Source organism: Protopterus annectens, chromosome 7.part1 (genome assembly GCF_019279795.1).
Source record: "Protopterus annectens isolate FY-2018-M chromosome 7.part1, PAN1.0, whole genome shotgun sequence".
NCBI lineage: Eukaryota > Metazoa > Chordata > Ceratodontiformes > Protopteridae > Protopterus > Protopterus annectens.
The window spans coordinates 406,185,034-406,207,205 of NC_056740.1; the positions used below are offsets into that span (position 1 = coordinate 406,185,034).

At 39.6% G+C, this 22,172-nt stretch overlaps 1 protein-coding gene across 1 annotated transcript in view; it reads left to right on the plus strand.

The window, feature by feature from the left end:
* Window positions 1-22,172, plus strand: part of CDHR4 (cadherin related family member 4) — a 764,521-nt gene that overhangs the window by 184,875 nt on the left and 557,474 nt on the right. Inside the window, exon 6 of the mRNA XM_044078501.1 lies at window positions 12,383-12,493. Coding sequence (XP_043934436.1) covers window positions 12,383-12,493 — 111 coding nt within the window. The remainder of the gene's footprint in view (window positions 1-12,382; window positions 12,494-22,172) is intronic.

A 22,172-nucleotide genomic window follows, 5' to 3' on the forward strand; every position in this document is an offset into this window, starting at 1 on the left:
CTCCACCAACTATGTTATATGTTTGAAATGTAATATTCACAACACAAACACCGAAGGATGGTAATTGCATTTACATGGTAAGAAATGAATGCTTTATATTGTATTCAGTTGAACTAATAAATTATAGACTGTAGTATGGCATTAAACATGTTATAAAATGATTAGCCTAATCATTATCTAGAAATGCTTCATTTCACTAAACAATTTTAATTCCATGGCAGTTGAATCACTTGTTTTATAAATGCAATTTATTATGAACTTTAACTAATCTTTTATTAAATTCCAATATTTTATTTACAAACAACATAACTTTTTGGATATAACATACTGGGTTTTGGACTATTTGGTACAAGTACATTCAGTTATTTGTCTCAACACAGCTTGTTAAGTCTTTGCATGAAAAGGATTGTCTGCCAGAGAACATACATTTACTGACTGGAAAATAATTAGCAGAATTCTTAAAACATGGAACATTTAATACATTCAAATTGTATTACTTTTTTATGCATCATTATATGTTTATTAAAAATTCTGTTGATTTGATAACTACAAGCCATTCTTCTGGCAGTTTATTACTAGTTATAAGACTTGCCATCTTCATATAAATCCTTGCTTGTTTATATTCAATAAATATTAAATAAAAAATGCTTCAACAGCAGGCGTGGTAGGAGAAGAAACACCTTACACTAGTAAAAGTAAAGGGATGTATGCTTGTGGTATGTATACAGTGTGTAGGTTTATATATGTCCCCACTTATATAGCTTTTGAACATACTGAATATATTATTTATTTGGAAATACACTTTACTTGTGAAAGTTCAGCAGTTGTTCATATTGGGAAATGTTGAGCCTTTTATATAGTTGTATTCATCAATGTATTATCATTGTAGTCACCCCCCCTGAAACTACTATCCATACACCTACTCTCATCTATATTATATCAGACTGCTCCCATAAAAACATTCACTTCAACCTGTCTGTCTTTATGGACATCACCTCTTTTACTTCCCTATATCTTCCATCCTACTTCTGTATATAACCTCTCTAAACCTATCAACAATCACACAGGTCTTATTAATTTAATATGCCATTTTAAGCTGTTTGTAAATTTTTGCTGATTAACTGATTTTTTGTTAAGTTTTATTGCACTGCAGAGCCTCTTTCCATCCAGCCTTTGCATATATCTGTCTATACCTAAAAATCTATCGTGTTGCTATTAATCATTTCATTTGCTATTGTAACCTGATAGCAATTCATTTGCTGACTGTAAGTGAATTTTGTTAAATTCTATTCTCTGAGGAGCTTTTCTCCCCGGGTCTCTGCTAAAAATGAGCCAAAAGCTCAGTCAGACTAACGCAGTTAACAAACGTAAAATAAATAAAATATAGGAATGACTACCCAAAGCCTGGAACAATGTATTAAAGAACATCCTTATTCCATTAAAATTAAGGATTCTAATAATGCCTTATATAAACACACCTTGATTTGTGAAAAATATAAAAAGTTTCTTTTTTCTGTAATAACACAAGTACCAATGGACATGAGGGGTGGGTGTTGCAAAAATAAGCTAGAAACCTTTGAAAAAGAGTGGCAAATATGACTTGGTGCAGATAAGTTTCCAGGACTTGATGAGGCTATTAATATAACATGCTTTTTAAAAGAACAAAGGTTGAAAATTAAATTATATTGTTTGTAAGAATTTGTATATTATTATATATAGAGTAAAATGCATTTTAAGATAATTTTAGAAGGTTTTCTTTATTTATGAGGTCTATAAATTAATTGGATGATAATTATTTTTTATTGATTGTTTTTATTGGTTAAAAGTTGTTTTAAAAGTTAGTGATGTAGTTGTAGAATTTAATTTCTGAAGAAGTCTTTTAAGATGAAATTGTGATATTAAAGTTTATTAATACTAAGACCAGGTGTTGTTTCTTCACCTACCATTCCTGCTGTCAAAGTGTTTTTTTTTTATTTAATAGTCATTTGTTTTTTGTACCACTTATCCTTCAGTCTTTTATATTCAGTAAATACTAAATTTACATAGTGCTGAATATCTGGCAAACCCAAACCCATCACAAAAACAGGGGCAATGAAACTTCATCCAATAGATTAACAGAGAACCTCCACTCCAAAACAATTAATAAAATGATGAGTATTCATATTCAACCAAGATATTGCCTGGAAGTAACAAAATATTTTGTACTGGAAATAAAACCAGTGAGAACAGGAACATCTTTTGCATATTCAAATAACTATCTAAAGAGAAGAATTTTGAATTATTATCCGCCTTTGATTTTACCAAACCTTTATCATAATTGTATGTAATAAGCAATTACATATTATTCATTAACAAGTCAACTTGTTGAACAGAGAAAAGCCAGTACAGCTGATCAAAATTCAGCTTATTGCATGCACTGGCTTTTTTTCTGTGTGAGATTGCAGCACAGTGGGGATCAGGAAATGTGCCATTTCTCCACCGTAGTGTAATTTCAGAGTTGGTATATATAGTTAGTAGGGAGTGTTGGGGTGCTGGGGAGCTTGCCCTTCCCTGCAAACAAAACAAAAATGTTTTTCTGTTTTTTTGTACTTTTTTATTGGCCAGTGATTGACAGGTTGTATTTGAGCACCTGCTCTTTGATATGATGATTTTTTGACATATGGGCATACATCTGTAAGAAAGCACATAGTATGTATATCTACACTACATACAATACCTAAAAAATTAAAATAATGCTCAAATGGATAGATTATTCAATTTTTTTTACAATTAATTATTAATCCAAGTATGACTTATATTAAATCGTGATATTTATGGCAATGTACAGAAGGTCGACTGCTTTTTGGCACTGTACAAATGCTGATATGTGTGACTGATAATAATGCCACAGTAAAGGATACGTTTTCAAAGATTATGTTGTAGTTTACCTTTCGTGTCTGTTAATTTGGTGGGTTTTGTTTGATTTTTGGACGTGGGTGTTAGTTGTGCCAGTGTATTTTTCCTGAGTACATGTGTTAGGGACTGAGTAGATTTGAGGAGGCATCTGAAGTGATTCCTCTTTTGAGGAAATTGTCTCCCATCTTCAAGTTGTTGCAAACATTGAATTGGTATATTTAAGTACAGGGGATGTGAGCCCCCCCCCCCCACCTGCAAATATGCCACTGTCTTTACTTTAGATTGGTGTAAAGCATTGTACTATATTGTACTCACTTCCGTGAGGTCCCATGTATGCATGAAGTAACTGAATTACTAGAATGAAATACCCATTGCCTTGTTTTTCCAAATAAAGGCTTCATAGCTGTCACAAATAATGCAGTTGATGAGGGAGATCCTTGTCTAACCCACATTTCTAATTTGGTAATAGGAAGTAAGTATACTATTTACATTTTGCCTAGTTATAATATCAGAATAAATATTCTTTATATCTATAACAGACAAAGTAGGGATGCCATTATATTGCAAAATTACTATCAAGTAATATCTAGTTGGAATATCAAATGCTACCTTATATTGCTGAAGTATTATTATTACAATTGTAAGTATTGAAATTAATTCTGAAAGACAAAATAGAAATGTCATGGCTGCATAAAGTTTGCAGTCATAAAAATACTTTTATTAATTACTTTTCACAGAATTCAGTAATCTGTATTAAGAAAATCTGTGGGCATATAGTGACGTGGATCCGGTCTGGACTGTCTCCCTTACTTAATCAAAGTAATTATTGGTTTCTTACATAGAAAGAAGTCATCAAATGAGTTAATTGTTGCAAACATGGTGCTGATTCTGACTTAATGGCTATAAAGTATTTAGTTGTCATCCCATCAAAACCAGGGGCTTTAATTCTTTTTGACAGCTACTGCAATAATAGTTACCACACATTTTACGAGTAGGTTCATAGGTTCATAGATTAGTAACTGAATGACTAGAATGAAACACCCATTGCCTTGTTTTTCCAAATAAAGGTTTCATAGCTGTTACAAATAATGCAGTTGATGAGGAGGATCCTAGTCTGAAAAAAAAGCGACTGCTTTCCTGATTAAGTATCCTGCTGTTTTTTATATTTGTTTTACCTTCTACTGCTTACCTAGAGCAAGCTTTAACTGTTTTCATAGTTATTTACTGCATTTTTTTATTATCTGCACTTAAAAGTACATTTTAGTCGAAATTAGTCTAATTCAAGTTGAAAAGTGTTTGTTTGCTGTTTAATTTAATTGTTTGTCTGCCCACTAAATTGTGCTAGCCTGTACTACTGACTTATTGCCTTTTCTGCATTTAGCGCGGAGTTGCCACTAGAGCACCATCGGGCAGCGCCGGTTAAACAAGGTTAAACTATTTCTGGCTCCGTAAAGTCTGCTCTTCATTTTTCCCTTAGAACTGCTCTACTTGTAATCTAAACAGTCTATTCTCTATCTGTAAAGCTCAGCACTTGTTCCTAAAGCATTTTTAGTCAGGTAAAGCACTTCTATATTATACAAAGTACTTCACTAGCTTAAAACCCCCTTGAGTACCCACTTCCCTATAGGTCCTTTCTGACTCAGTTACACAGCAAACTTTTTCATTTCTTCTAGCATGTCAAAGGGTCAGTTGCTAGCGTCCTCTCCTGCTCAGCTGGTGAATCTGGGAATATTGAGGCAATGTTACAATTGCCTCATGTACACAGACAACCCTCTCCTCCTCCCACAAAGCACAAATACATGCGAGAGATGCAACTATATAGCCAAACTGAAGGCTGAGCTCTCTCAACACAGGACTGGCAAAACCAGACAGGAGGAGAAGGTAACCACACACACCATAAACCCAGTCTCACATAGAACTATCACAACTACAAATCAAACACATAAACACACAAAGACATACTCGGAGGCACTGATCAAAAATCTACCAAAACAGCAGAGGCCTCCAAAGCAGACACCCAAACAACTGCCACCTCATGACATAACACAAGCAACACATAGATCACAAAGTCAGTGTGCAAATCAGTCACAGCCCTTAAGGCCAAACACAATGCCAGACACACTTGTCATAGGTGACTCCATAGTCAGACACACTGACGTCCCACTCACCAGACTGAACAAGGAGAGGGTCACAGTAAGCTGCCTGTTGAGCGCTAGAATCTGCCATATAACACGAGCACTCAGGTCACTCCACAGCAAGTACAAGTATGACTCAGTCATTGTCCATGCCGGTGTGAATGACCTGAGACGTACCTCCCTGGACTACATGAAAAGAGACATAAAGGAGCTCTCAGATTATGTAGCCCAGGCTGGTATGACCCTGACCCTGAGCAGTATCCTACCTTCATCAAGAATGATGCCACAATACAGAGACAAAATGATCAGTTTTAATAACTGGCTTAATTTCTGGTGTCATTCTAAGGGGATCCAATGTCTGTCTGCCTGGAATGACATGCTTGACAAGCCACGCTGCTTCGCAAGGGAATGCTTGCACCTGTCACCCCTGGGTTTCCGGATATTGGCAAAGGCTCTTGCCACCCCCATAGTGCCTTTTTTAGACAAGGCTCAAATTCTAAACCCACCAACCTAGAAAACAATAATGGAAAAAAACTAAGGGTAATGCTGCTCAATGCCAGAAGTCTAAATCTCAAGATGCATGCCCTCGAAGCCCTCCTCAGTATGGAGAACATAGATGTCTGTGCTGTGACTGAAACCTGGTTCAAGGCTCCTGAGAGCACCCCGGCACTATCAGGTTTTACCTCATATCATGCGTTCGCCCCAAAACCCGGACTGCACCACAAAAGGAGGGTGTATCCATATTCATCAAGGATACCCACACCTCCAGGCTGGTGGCAACTCACGAAGCATCAGAGACCATTCAGGTGCAATTAACCATAGGCAAAACTGCTCTACAGTTTGTAGCATGTTACAGGCCACCCTCTCAAACTCAGGAACCCCACACAGCCTTCCTGAAGACACTGGAGAGTATAAATGTCTCTCCAAACACCATCATATTGGGTGACTTCAACTACCCAAACATAGACTGGGAACATTACTCAAGCCCCAATACCCTAGCCCAAAGGTTCCTGGAGTTCATAAACTCAAATGCTATGGAACAACTTGTCACCATTCCCACAAGAGGTGAAAATATACTAGACCTGATCATCACAAACATGGGGACAAAATGCTCCACACCGGAAGTATATCCCTCATTGGTGAGATCAGACCATAAACTAATCTCACTGGAGATCCACATCTCGCCCCCACCCCCAACAAAAAAGACCACAGTGAAGAACTTCTCAAAAGTCAACTTCACACTTCTTAAGACTGGTGTGGTATCCTTCAAGGCCCCTGAGCCATTGGAAACCACAACCCACGCTGCTGAATCCCTTACAAATGCTTTCTACGAGCACCTCCAGGATTGCATGGATCAAGCAATCCCAAATAAAATCAAGACCCTTTCCACCAAAGGCAAGCACCCAATCTGGTGGACCCCAGCCATAAACAAACTTTACAACAAGAGGAGAAAGCTACTACAAGATAGAGCAAAATCCCTAAAAGGGAAGACATCTCTGATCAATACTAGTAAAAAACTACGATCACTCATAAAATCATCCAAGGCCAACTTTGAGAGAAAAATCGCCAAGGACTCAAAAGACAATCATAAGGCCTTCTTTAGCTATGTTAGAAATCTGGGTGGAAACTCCCATATATGCTCAGAATTAGTCCAAAATGATACAAAAATCACTGAACCCACAGACATTGCAAACATACTGGCAGACAGGTTCAGTGAAAATTTCTCCCCCCCCCCCCCAAAAGGAGAAATATCTATCCCAGCAGAGTGTAGCCTCCCAATCATCTCAAATGCCCAGGTGAGAGCTGCTCTCTCTAAAGCTAAAAACACAGCATCAATGGGACCGGATGGTGTCCCCGGCTGTGTGCTACACGAACTCAATGAGGAACTAAACCCACACATAAGGCTGCTGTTTAATCTTAGCCTTACCACAGGATACACTCGACCCAAAGAGTGGCGACGGCAACTGTGGTCCCACTCCACAAAGGTGGTGCTTCTACGGACCCTGGTAATTACCGCCCCATAAGCTTAACAAGCCTGGTCTGCAAAGCTATGGAGAGGATCATAATGGAACTCATAAATAAAGACATAGGGGACCTACAGACATTGGATCCTACCCAATTCGGCTTTGTCAAGGGCAGATCATGCCTCTTGAACTTGGTCGACTTTTTTGAAACAGTCACCAAGGCCATTGATGAGGGTAAGGCAGTTCACACAGCCTACCTTGACCTTGCAAAAGCTTTCGACACAATACCCCACTCGGGTATCATAGAAAAGCTCACCAGCTTAAATGTAAACCCATATGTCACAAGATGGGTTGCAGACTGGCTCAAGGACAGAACCCACAGGGTTAGAGTTGCTGGTGCCATGTCAGACTCCAAGCCGGTCACAAGCGGTGTCCCACAGGGCTCAGTCCTGGGCCCCCTATTGTTCAGCATATACTTTTCAGAAGTGCAGGCAAACATAGGAGGATTGTGGCTGACAAAGTTTGCAGATGACTGCAAACTGGGCGCCATAGTTGAAAATCCATCAGACACAGATATCCTTCAGAGAGGTCTCATAGAAATGGATAACTGGTGCCAGAGCCATGGCCTTAAGCTAAATGCCAAAAAATGTATAGTAATACCCTTTGGTAAAAACAAGGTAACCCCAAGTTACCACATAGGTGGCAATCCATTAAGCACAGAAGAGGTTATCAGGGACCTGGGGACCCAAGTTGACAGTAACCTTTCTTTTGACACTCACATTGCCAAAGTGGTTAGGAGGACCTTCTACATTGCCCACCTGATTATGAAGGGATTCACATCCAGATCAAGGGAGGTCATTGTTCCCCTGTACTCTTCACTTATCAGACCAATGATTGAGTACAATGCCCCATTCGGAATGTATCTTACCCGACACCTGCAGCAATTGGAAAGACCCCAAAAGTTCCTCACCAAAAGGATAAAGGGGCTCAAAAATATGCCATATGCTGCCCGACTGAAGAAACTCCAGCTCTATTCAGTCGCATACCGTCTGCTCAGAGGTGACCTGTGCCTGACATACAAGGCCATGTCCAACCCGGAATTAATGGACATGCTCCACCTCAAAAAATCCAAATCCACCAGAGCCACAAGAGCAAGAGACTTAAACCTCAACACGGATATAAATAGGACATGCTGGAGGGACAGATTCATCACCCAGAGACTCCCTATGCTGTGGAACAGAATCCTGGTCCATGTGAGACAGAGCACCTCGCTGGATCTGTTCAAGAGGAATCTTGACCAGTGGACGGGAGATCGTAGGTTTACCCCGGGGATCATCTCTCTATCACTGCTGGACAGAGGCATGGCAAACTAATGGGTATAGTATTCTTCAACCTAAGGGGTGGTGAAAGCCACACAACTCTGGCTAGGCTTATAAATGCCCTAGGGCATATAGCCTAGTATGAACCTAAGAACCTATGAACCCACAGAGTAGCTGAAACATCTCATCTTTTTGTTTTTTGGACAAGGCATGCACAGAATATACAAGTGCACTGTAATTCTTTACTGTATATGTACTAATGCAGTCTTCTGCCTTTATTACAGCAGCTTCCAAACGTGCTGTAGTCTGAATCAGAACATTGTTGTTTTTTTACCTTTTCTACTACCCACCTGTAACTTTCTGTGTTATTTAACTGCCTGCTACGAAATGGGTAGATTTTTTTATGGGTAACAAGACTGGTATAAATTATCACCTGCTATATTCAGTAGCCACTGACATCAGCAATACAAACCTTTATCCCCTCAAGAGAGTCCAAAAGCTATACCTTGGAACCTTTTAAGGGCTAACAAAACGGATTTGAATTATCAGCTGCTACCTTTGTTAGCCTCTAATATCAAAACTTATTTTCACCTATCAATATTCTTCAAAAATGCTATATAGTTTTAATCTAGATGCACAGCAGTGTCCTAAAAAGATACAGTGATGCAAATAAGCAATACAGAAATAAATACAAAATCATTTTCTGTGTATTTGTGTCCTTACCTGTTTTGTATAAACGTGCTGTTTTTCACCTTTCCTCTTCCCCCTTTTCTTTTTGAGTGCCCTGTGGGGGAAGAGATTTGTGAAAACCTGTGACTAATATGGTTTTGGATAGTTTCCGAACAGTTCATTCCTCTGTTATGCTGTTCTATCCAGCAGCTGATGTTGTTGTGTCTTTCAGCTTTTCCTGGTTAGGGGTCGCCACAGCAGAACTCCGGTCCGCTAATGATTGGCAGTAGATTTTTTACGTGCCGAGTTGCCGGCCCTGATGCACAACCTTCAACGAAGGTACGCCCATTCAGGCATGTCTTCTAAGGAACAAAACACTGGTAGGGGTTTCTGCACCTTCACTTACACTCAGAGAAGCATCTCCTCTCCTTTTCAAGTCTGAGCAATCGATACAATGTTACTTGTCTTACCTTATCTGATTGGGATCTTGCTTCGACAGAATGATGTAAACATGCAAACACTGATTGGCTACTGCCCGCTGTGATCGGCGATGACTGACTTTTTCAGATTCCCCTTTGATTTTTATAATTATCACAATTCCATTACAGAAAATGCACAGTAATTCTTAACTATGAGGGTGTTAATGAAGTCTTATGCCCCCCCGAAATTCAGATTGCTTCCAAATATTTCCTCTTGCATCTCTGAACTGCATGGATAAGTTTTTGCTTTCATTGTTTCACTACAGGGTAACATGTCTAGGGGAATTTTCTTTTTTAGTATAAGCCAATTGTAGCTTCTCTAGCCTGCATGGTGGGTGCCTAGCTTCAGTGTTATTGTTTGTTATGAGCCTCCCTTTAATTTTTATAAATGCATTTTACCGATTGTTATAGTCACTCTGGCTGCTTTATTGAGAGCACAGTTGTAATTATAAAATCTCTTTAGACAAGCACTTAGGATACTGTATTAGTAAGTGAGTAAGGTTCCGTCCTGCCCTCTCGTACTGCCTTATTGTTGTGTGATAACACTAACTGACGTTGCCCTTAACCCTAACCCTAGACATAATTTTACCAAAAACCCTTTCCCTAATAGTACTGCTATTTAGACAATTTATGTCTAAAAGTATATTTATTTTTTGCTTTGCCAGAGATGGTTTGCACTTGTCACACTTTGCTTCCGGAAACTGGCAAAAACTTTATCTATCCCCATAGTGCCCTTTTTAGGCCATGTCAAGTTGTTAAACCCTCCACCCAAACAAAAATCACTCATGATACTTAAAGGTACTGCTGCTCAGTGCTAGAAGTTTAAATAAAAAACTGCACTCCCTGGAAGCATTCCTCACCCTGGAAAATTCAGACATGTGTGCAGTCATAGAAACATGGGTCAGAACCATAGAAAGCAACCCAGCTATCAACGGCTACAATGCCTTTCATACATTTTGATCCCCCTCAGCTCAGGATAAAACAAAGGGAGGAGGTATCTCAGAGTTCATAAAGGACAAGTACACTGCTAGCCAGATCCATGATGATTCTCTCCATGACCTTGCAGATAAGACTGGTCAAGCTTATGGGTCTGTAGTTCCCTGGGTCAGTTGATTGGCCCCCACTGTGCAGAGGGATGACTGTTGCAGTCCTTGCTTGAGCTGCTCCATGTCAAACTAACCACAGGTGAGACCCTCTATCATATCCTAGCTAACTACAGATCCCCCTAATATGAGCCTGGAAACCATACCTCCTACCGAAATCTACTGGAATCTCTTAACATTCAGCCTAACACCATACCTATAGGTGACTTCAACTACACCTCCATAAACCTGGAGACTTACATGACCCATAATTCACTTGCTCAAAGGTTTTTGGACTTCATCAGTGCAAACAACCTGGAGCAACTAGTTAGCTGCCCAACTAGAGGGGCAAATATCCTAGACCTAGTACTCATGAACATGGAGGGATGCTGCTCCCTCCCATGCATTAACTACTCCCTGGTAAGATCTGACCAAAAAATGATCTACTTTAGTATTAAAACTAACCTACAGCTCTCATCAAACTCCAGACCTGTTAAGAACTTTGCCAAGGTGGAGTACCTCAAACTAAGTCACAGCTTATTAAACTTCCAAGCCCCTCCAAACCTGGATGACACTGAGGCCTACTCTGAGCTGTACACAAAAGCACTGTTTAACCACATTTATAGCTGCATAGAGGAGGCAGGTCCTGTCTGAGTCAAACCTATGATTACTGGCAAAAATAAACCACCCTAGTGGAATCCTAGAATAAAAAGCCTATTCAACAAAAGGAAAAAAAATCCTCTCCAAAGCCAAGAAGGAACAGACAAAACAGTGTAAAAAGACACTCACCAGTCTAAAAAAATTAATTATAGAGCTGGTCAAATCTGTCAGAGCATACTATGAGGTAAAGATAGCAACCCAGATAAAAGATAACCATAAGTTTTTTTTAATTATGTTTGTAACCTCAGGGGAAATGCTCAGCAATATGCTGAGTTAATCATGAATGGCAACACTTACACCCAGCCTGAAACTATAGCAATCCTGCTGGCCGAAAAGTTCAAATGTCCCCACCAATCTGCTCTTACCACACCCATAAAATACCCACAACCATCCTCCTACTGGTCATTACGAGGGGAACATGTCCTTACTACGCTCACTAAAGCCAAAAACAATGTCTCCATTGGTACCAACAACATTCTAAGATGAACTCATTACATCCGAGTGATGCCTACAGGTGTGTCTGCAGTTAACTCCTACGGACACCTCTAGGTGTCAAATATTGCTTGTTCATATTTGCATCAATAATTCCAAAACCATGCTATGTACAAGGTTTTAAAAGATTTAATTTTAAATCTTAGAAAATGGCACACTCAACTGCATTAATATTTGACCTCTGCCTAGTGTAGGTAAATGTATATTAACTGTTTTTATGATATGAATTTATATAGATATAATTTTCACATTTTTCTAAATATCTCAACAACCAAGTAACACAGACAGAACTCGTTTGCCTCATATGAAAGCTCTCAGCTAGATGAATAAAATGCTGCTGATAGTATGTGTGTAACTTGAGTGGTTGCTGAGATATTGTAAGTTGTTTACAAAATATTACAAATGTAATTGTTACTATGTTTATTGTGACTTATATAATTCTGTTTATGACCTAGAACCTAAAGAATACTACCAACATAGAAGTAGATTGTTCCAAAGAGTTTTCCATTTATACTTCTTTCATAACCCCAGTGGTTCCAGACATATGAACATTTGTTTGAAATGTGAGGACATAATTAGATTTGGTCAGGAAATAAATTAAGAAAAAAGATAAATGGTTAAAATATTAAACAGAGGTGAGGATTTTTTAATTACAAGTGCTAACAGTTGCTTCATTTCCCATTGCAGTACAATGTCTCTGATGCTTTACCTAGTGGTTCTGCAAACCGCTTCAGATTTTTAAATCCAAGTCCATCTTTACTGAATATAGGAAGCTTCAACTACCAGAAGGGTGATACAGTAAGTTGCAATAAAATTATCAAATAAAATTGTCCTAAATTGTATGCTGGGAAATGTGATTTTTGGATTTTACTTATGGCAAAGTCCGAGATGGACTTGTGTAATCTTTCTCTGTGAACTCTCAGTGCTGTTCGTATACAGAGGGCATACTGTTTTACTGGTTTTATTATATGCAGGTTTTAAATAATGACAATGGTTATCACTGCTTATATCACTTAGGGAATGTGAACAATACTAGCGTTTGCTTAGCAGTGCATGGATTCTCTGGCACAGAGACACCCATTACATAATCAGAGTCTGGGGGAATCAAACCTACTCTTAAAGCTCACAGCCTTAAACTTAGAAGACATTTTACCAAGCATGCTTGACAGTGAAGACATGATATACACAAGTGGTATGCCAAAATGAATTTCAGATGTCAGTGCATCGATCTAATGCAAAAGAAGGAGTTGAATGTTACTGACTAGGCAGCTAAGTGAAGCGAACTATCAGAGAAACAGAATAAGAAATGTAAAAGACTGAACTGTGTTGCCAGTCTTCATTAATAAGTGCTGAGAGTCATAGTGCAAGATGTCCAGAAAGATATGAAACTACATTGTTCTAAAAACAGCTGTAATGGCAGTCATGGCTTAGTGGTAGGTCATACAGACTAATGTTACCAAGGTCCTGGGTTCGAGACTGGCAGTGGGAATTTATAACCTATACCTCAGTGTCACTGCTTGACAGAGGCACAGCAAAATAATGGGCATAGTTTGCTTATAAATGCCCTTGGGCAGATAGCCTAGTATGAACCTATGAACCTATGGCTGTTTGATGGATATAAAGAAATGTAGTTGGCTTGAAGGTGCCAGCTGAAAAGTATGAAGAAAATATAAACAAACAAATAAACAGATAAGTTAGAGAACATCAGGTTGATTGTTACAAAGCTGAACAACAGTATAAACACACTGGCTCCTGAAATTTCTGACTACAAGAGCCTGTTCTGCTTTCATAAGGCAGTGACTCTTATTAAGGTCACAATTGTCTTAATGAGGCAGTAACTGATTTTGTTTGCATTTATATTCATTAATGACTATAGACAAGCATACTCACAGAACAAATTCATTAACACAATATAAAGCAGAAATATGAAGAAGAGAACAAAAACAACTTAAAAATGTATAGGCTGACAGATAAATATAAATTATACAATGACCCCCCATTAATATTCCAAAACATGCATGCTGATTGGCCAGCGTGCCTGTTGTAAAACCCACACTATACCAACGGAAAAAGGTCCGGTCGCCCAGACTTTTTTCCGTTGCATAAAGTGCTCAAAACATTTTTTTAACAAATAAAAAAAAAGGAAAAAAATGGAGCAATGGGGACTTTCTTTTCTCTGTTGCTTCTGTTTGTAAGCATTGATGTACTGGGTATGCGTGGGATGGAAGTCCATACGCATGCGCAGTACATCAAAACAAGGAAGCAGTGTACCACAACCAGCAGAAGAACAGTAAGGCACTGTTATACAAAGTATTGATGTACTGGATATCCATGGGATGCAAGTCACATACGCATGCTTCGTACATCAAAACAAGGAAGCAGTGTACCACAACCAGCAGAAGAACAGTAATGCACTGTTATATAAAGCATTGATGTACTGGGCATGCATGGGACACAAGTCCATACGCATGCACAGTACATCAAAACAAGGAAGCAGTGTACCACAAGCAGTGGAGGAACAGTAATGCACCATTATACAAAGCATTGAGGTACTGGGTATGCATGGAACGCAAGTCCCAAACACATGCTCAGTACATCAAACCAAGGGAGCAGTGTACCACAACCAGTGGAAGAACAGCAATGCAGTGTTATACAAAGCATTGATGTACTGGGTATGTGTGGGACGCAAGTCCCATATGCATGCTCAGTACATTAAAACAAGGAAGCAGTGTACCACAACCAGCAGAAGAACAGTAATGCACCGTTATACAAAGCACTGATGTACTGGGTATGCATGGGATGTAAGTCCCATACGCATGTGCAGTACATCAAAACAAGAAAGCAGTGTACCACAACCAGTGGAAGAACAGAAGACACCGTTATACAAAGCATTGATGTACTGGGTATGCATGGGATGCAAGTCCCATACGTATGCTCAGTACATCAAAACAAGAAAGCAGTTTACTGCAACCAGTGGAAGAACAGAAGACACCGTTATACAAAGCATTGATGTACTGGATATGCATGGGATGCAAGTCCCATACGCATGCTTAGTACATCAAAACAAAGAAGCAGTGTACCACAACCAGGAGAAGAACAGTAATGCGCTGTTATACAAAGCATTGATGCACTGGGTAAGTGTGGGATGCAAGTCCCATATACATGCTCAGTACATCAAAACAGGGAAGCAGTGTACCACAACCAGTGGAAGAACAGTAAGGCACCATTATACAAAGCACTGATGTACTGGGTATGTGTGGGACGCAAGTCCATACGCATGCACAGTACATCAAAACAAGGAAGCAGTGTACCACAACCAGCAGAAGAACAGTAATGCATTGTTATACAAAGCATTGATGTACTGGATATGCATGGGACACAAGTCCATACGCATGCACAGTACATCAAAACAAGGAAGCAGTGTACCACAAGCAGTGGAGGAACAGTAATGCACCATTATACAAAGCATTGAGGTACTGTGTATGCATGGAACGCAAGTCCCATACACATGCTCAGTACATCAAACCAAGCGAGTAGTGTACCACAACCAGTGGAAGAACAGTAATGCAGTGTTATACAAAGCATTGATGTACTGGGTATGTGTGGGACGCAAGTCCCATACGCATGCTCAGTACATTAAAACAAGGAAGCAGTGTACCACCACCAGCAGAAGAACAGTAATGCACCGTTATACAAAGCATTGATGTACTGGGTAAGTGTGGGATGCAAGTCCCATACACATGCTCAGTACATCAAAACAAGGAAGCAGTGTACCACAACCAGCAGAAGAACAGTAATGCACCATTATACAAAGCATTGATGTACTGGGTATGTGTGGGACGCAAGTCCCATATGCATGCTCAGTACATCAAAACAAGGAAGCAGTGTACCACAACCAGCAGAAGAACAGTAATGTGCTGTTATACAAAGCATTGATGTACTGGGTATGCATGGGACACAAGTCCATACGCATGCACAGTACATCAAAACAAGGAAGCAGTGTACCACAACCAGCGGAAGAACAGTAATGCAGTGTTATACAAAGCATTGATGTACTGGGTATGTGTGGGACGCAAGTCCCATATGCATGCTCAGTACATTAAAACAAGGAAGCAGTGTACCACAACCAGCAGAAGAACAGTAATGTGCTGTTATACAAAGCATTGATGTACTGTGTAAGTGTGGGATGCAAGTCCCATACGCATACTCAGTACATTAAAACAAGGAAGCAGTGTACCACAGCTAGCGGAAGAACAGTAATGCGCCATTATACAAAGCATTGATGTACTGGGTATGCATGGGACGCAAGTCCCATATGCATGCTCAGTACATCAAAACAAGGAAGCAGTGTACCACAACCAGCAGTAGAACAGTAATGCACCGTTATACAAAGACATTATTTAAGAAAAGTAAGTATTTTATTTCTTAAATAATGTCATTGTATGATAACAATTCTCCCTCTCACCCTTGTGATTAAACCACACCAGCCTTGGGTAAATCTTCAATATACCACACCACATCGTCGGTTATTGCTTAAATAATCTACCTAAAATGTATAACTCAACAGAGCATTAGAAGCTACTAGGAATCTTTGTCTAGTGGCATAAAATAAAAATAATTTTGTAAAGACTTTCACACAAAGGTCCTGTGGAACCAGACAAATTCTGGGATAATTTAGAAGATTTCACATTATTAATTGTAGTATGACAGTAACCCTCTGCAAGATCCTGGGACCACCACACATCTCTTTTAAGTAAGTGAGTACTACTTAGGTGAGTTTCCAGCACAGAAATGAGATTCCCTTCAGTCAGGGTTAGCTAGGGAGGTCATAAGTAATATTATATAGCCCCACCATGACACACACACACACACACACACACACACACACACACACACACACACACACACACACACACACACACACACACACACACACACACACACACACACACACACACACACACACACCATATTTGGGTCTATATCACGTAGTCGAACTTTCATAAGTTTGACTATGTAAATATCGAACCCGGAAGTTTGAAATGTCAGAATTTCAAATTCTCAGAACAGCGATTTTTTTCCCAGGGAAAAAAATCGCTGTTCCAGTACAAAATTTAAAAACACATGAACACTTCAGACTGTTACTAATGTGGGGGGCTTCACCCCCCACACCCCCCAACATGGGGGGCTGTGCCCCCCACACCTCCTCTACTTAAATATACCAACTCTGAGATTGCACCACAGTGGAGGAAATAGCAAAACTGTGGAAACGGCCCACCGACTTTTTTCCCTGGGAAAAAATTTGGTGTTCCGCAGCTTTGCTATTTTTGCATTTCGAACTTCCCAGTTCGATGTTTTGCCGTTCAGACACATGTGCATTCAAACTAACGATATAGACCCCCCCATATTCTATTTTATTCATAAAATGGATACCTATTACAATATTAGCATACAATATAAGCAGTCATTATTAAGATAACCTGAACCTGTAAATAATCTCCAAAAATGATTAGATTTATCAGTGTGAACTGTCATTTGTAAGCAGAAGATTGTCTGTATCACGCAGAAATTAAACAAGACTGCAAAATGAATAAAGGAAACATCTGTGTTTTAAGCATCTAATAAGCAAGTCTTGCATTTAGTACAGAATATTAAGGCTCCAAACTGTTACTGAGTTGCTTCTTGTAACCAAAAGTAGCAGAGTTTGATTCCTTCCACCTCCCTTTGCCAGTTTTGTGACTAAATAAGTTACTTAAAACAGATATTGCTTCTTGGTGGCCACTGACAAGGGTATTTGTGTCCAATAAACATATCTTGTTAAGAAATGCCATAAATGTTTGCACTGTAGAAGTGAAGGAAAAAGGAATTACAGTCAAACTACAGAGTAATAACTACAGATCTGTATTTCTTGGCTCAGTTACACCTTTATCATTCAATAAAGACAACCCTGGGGATTCAATTAACTTTGTGTAGGCTTAGCGCGAAGCCTACACAGAGTTTATGTGGCTGCGCTGTGAGCAGCACTGCTGATTACATATGCATGCCACGCGCCATGTTCAAACATAAACAAGCGAGGCTTCATAACAACATGGACACCAATAGTCATGTAAACCTGTTTGCCTACAGGCAAATGAGGTCTATGGGATTGCGAGGAATGCCTTAATGATTACCAGGGTTATTAAGAAAGTAATGTATATACTTTCAACACATTACATGAAAGTGTATACAGTGCAGAGTATTGTGGAAACCTGTGTCAGGCATACTGAATAAAGTTTTGTAAATGATCAGTAAGAGTACACAGACTGCATTATAAATAGTCCGGGGACATGTGTGCATTGAAAAGGGACACACAGAGAACATAGGAGAAGAGGAGAGGTGAAACATGGTAATGTACAATACATGAGGGCATGTCAGTGAGGACAGGGGTAGCATGAACACTATTCACATATCGACATGATACAGTGCAGACTGCACAGTTATTGTATTATTTATTTACTTATTTATTTTACATTTGTTGACCAGGTTAGTCCGTCTGAGCTGATAGCCCTTTTTCAGCGGACACCTGGGGAGAAAAGCTCCATAAATTTAAATAGAAATCAAAACATTAGCATTTGTAAGGTTCATTTTTTAAGTTCCACAAATTTACATAAAAAAATGAAAAACATTAGCATTTGTAAGATAGAACCAGTAGAGCATTGAGGCTATTTACAGGGTTTTAGTTGACATTATACTTAGGATAAGTGCAGGAAACAGAATGCAGGTTTATCATACAAAGTTAAATTACGGTCAAGGTGGTGACTTAGAGAAGAGGCTGTAACAAAGTAACAAAGTACAGAATAATGAGGTCATATGTCAAATAGAGATAACACTAAACAGAAATTAAATCAGTAAAACACAGAAAGGTAAGATTACAATTGGTGAGGGACAGTTTATGGAAGATGAGTATATTGTAGATATGTGACTGTCACACAAGGTGACATATCAATGGAGTGGATACTTTGTGATATAAACATCCTGACACGAGCAATAGACATGACATATATCAGGGATGGTGTATATACAATAGGGATTATGTGCATATTGTGAAGCTGTGCAAAATAAGCTGCCCGAATGAATGTCAGCACGGGCCTCAGCCAAGTGGGACACAGGCACTTGGATAACAGCAGACAGAAGCATGCACAATCACCAGTCATCCCATCTTTCACACAACATATGTGATTGCAAGTGATCATAAATGAGTCTGCAGGAATTATTCATCAGCAATCCTAGAGGAGAATCAAGCACACCTCCCTCAAAATGCAACATCTGTTGGAGGTGTTCGGCATGATACTGTTACACCTGTATTAGAAATAATGAGCAATCCTGGCTAGCTAACTGTTGTGGTCTACTCATAGGGGTGTGTTGTCAATATTATAATTATCTTGTGCAATTGAGTTCATAATGGAACTTCTTCCCACATGAGTGTCCTTCGCCTACTGTGTCCCCATGTTTGTGGCATCAATCATCTGTGTGTGTTGATACTGTATCTATTATATTAATATCTCACTTAAATTCAATAATTGTGCACAATTTTCATTCTTCCCCAAAGTTGGTAGGAGATAAGATGCATAAGTCAGTTTTGAAGCCTGAGAATTAAGTAATGGACAGGAAAGGGCCTAGCACAGAGCCCTGAGGTATGGACCTGGTCACTGGACTCTAGAAAGAGGTTCATAGGTGTGTACTAGGCTTATGGCACTGGAGCCTTTACAAGCCTAGCCCATAGAAGTGCCCTGGCATTGTGCCGCCCATTGTTAGTTCCCAGTGCCTCTATCAAGTACAGCCACTGGAGTGATCCCCGGGGTGAACTTCCTATTTCCCATCCACTCATCAAGATTTCTCTTGAAGAGAGCTAGTGAGATGCTCTCCTTGATATGTCTGAGAAGTCTGTTCCAGAGCATGAGCAGTCTCTGGGTTAAGAACCTGTCCCTCCAGCATGTTCTGTTGATTGTGGTAATGAGGTTGAGGCCTCTGGGATGTGTGGTGTGGAGAGATTGGGATTTCTTTAGATGTAGCATTTCTAACAGAGTTGGGTCAGACATGGCTTTGTAGGTCAAGCAGAGAGCACCTCTTAGTAGACGATATGAGACAGAGAATAGCTGGAGTTTTTTGAGTCTGTCCTTGTAGGACATGTGTTTAAGACCTAGGATCCTCTTTGTGAGGTACTTTTGTGGCCTCTCCAGCTGTTGCAGGTGTCTAGTGAGGTACATGCCAAATTGGGCATTATACTCTATGATTGGTCTAATGAGGGAAGAGTAGAGAGAAATGATAACCTCTTTCTTCCTGGATGCAAAACCCTTGGTAATGAGATGTGCCACATACAAGGACTTTCTGACCACAGTGGCAATGTGGTAGTTGAAGGAGAGGTTGCTGTCAGCCTGTGACCCCAGATCCTTTATAACACCTTCAGTGTTCAGTGGGCTCCTATCGATGTGGCAATTAGTGGGAACTGAGTTTTTCCCAAAGGTGATGACAATTTATTTTTTGGCATTTAGCTTAAGACCATGGTTTCGACATCAGTCATTGGTCTAAGTGAGGCCTTTTTGTAGGATGTCTGCATCACTTGGGGAGTTAATAATGGCTCCCAGCTTACAGTCATCTGCAAATTTGGTCAGCCAGAGTCCCTCCATGTTGGCCTGGATGTCAGAGAAGTAGATGCCAAACAGGAGAGGACCCAGGACTGATCCTTGTGGGACTCCACTCGTGACTGGTTGTCAGTCTGACTTGGAGTCCGCTTTCACACTATGGGTTCTATCTGTGAGCCAATTTGCAACCCACCTAACAATATAGGGGTTGATGCCTAGTTTGCTGAGTTTATCTATAATTCCTGAGTGAGGAATGGTATCAAAGGCCTAGGCCTGATCGAAGTAGGCTGCATGAACTGCCTTACCTTCATCCACCGCTCTGGTGACTGACTCACAGAAGTCAACCAGGTTGAGCAGGCATGATCTACCATTCACAAAACCAAATTATTTTATTATTTATTTATTTTATTTTTTATTTTACATTTGTTGTTCAGGCTAGTCTAACTGGATATATGTCCATTTTCAGTAGAGGCCCGGGGAGATAAACTCCAAGACAGAACAATGAAAACAACACATAACAAATAAACAACAGTAAACACGAGTCATATTTACAATGCATATTACAGGTTAACACAAAATATTCAGTGAGGACAACAACCTAACAGTACAGAATGCAGGTATAATACAGCATATGGGTACAATACATAATATTCTAGAGGGAGATAGTAATTATGGTCAATAAGGAAGGTATAACAGTTCATGAGTAGTATGGGGTAGGTAGAGCCAAGTTTGAAGAGACAGATGACTAGTCAGGTTTAGTACAGGGGCATAACCAGTGTGTTCTGAGGAACAGTTTCAATTTGTTTTTGAAGAGTGATAATGAGGGAAGTGAGGAAAGGTCACTGGGGTCACAGGCTTTTCCAATAGCGTTAGAGAAGAGAGAATCGCCAGCCTTGTTGCTAGGTTTAGCGGTATGTACAAGAAGTTTGTGAGATGACCTTAAGGACTTCAGATTTTTATAGGGGGTGATGAGGGTGGATAGAAAAGGAGTATTAGAAGGTTTATAAAGAGTGTTATGGGCTATGGATAGTTGGTGGAATTTAATCAGGTTTTGTAGTTCAAGCCATCCTAGCTGCTTTATATTAATGCAATGGTGGGTTCTAAATGGGTTGCCTGTAGCAAATCTGGCAATGTTATTGTAGGACATTTCCAATTTGCTGAGGTTATTTTTAGATAGCTTAGTAAAAATGGGAGAGGCATAAAGGAGTGAAGAGATTAGATGAGTGCGAGCTATAGTGGTTTTAGCTGTAGGTAAAAGGAAGGGTTTAATCCTATAGAGAGAGGCAAGTTTTTTGTTGACAGTTATTATAGTATTGTTGATATGGATATCAAAGTTCAGATTGTTGTCAGTGGTGATACCCAATAGTTTGGTGGTTGGGTCTGGTGATATAATAGATTTATTGGTGGAGATAACTGAGAAATCAAAAGGAGAGGACTTGTTAGTAGGAGTGAAGAGGAGTTTAGTTTGTTTGGGGTTTAGGAGAAGGCAACGCTGTGTGAACCTTTGTTCAACTGTGTTAAATACTCTCTGGATATGAGAGTGAAGTTCAGAAGAGGAAGTGGCTGAACATATCAGTGTGAAGTCATCAGCGTATTGTATGCATGTGGCTTGGGGGATGGCTAGATGAAGGTCATTAATAAATATGGAGAAAAGTAGAGGTCCTAGGATGGACCCTTGAGGGACACCAAGGGTAATGGGCAGGAGGGTAGATAGAGACTTGTGCCACAGTACAGCCTGTTGTCTTTTATCTAGGTAGAACTGGAACCACTTTATGGAAAATGTATCTAATGACAGGGATTTAAGTATTTTGATGGGAATCTGGTGATTTACCTTGTCAAATGCTTTAGACAGGTCA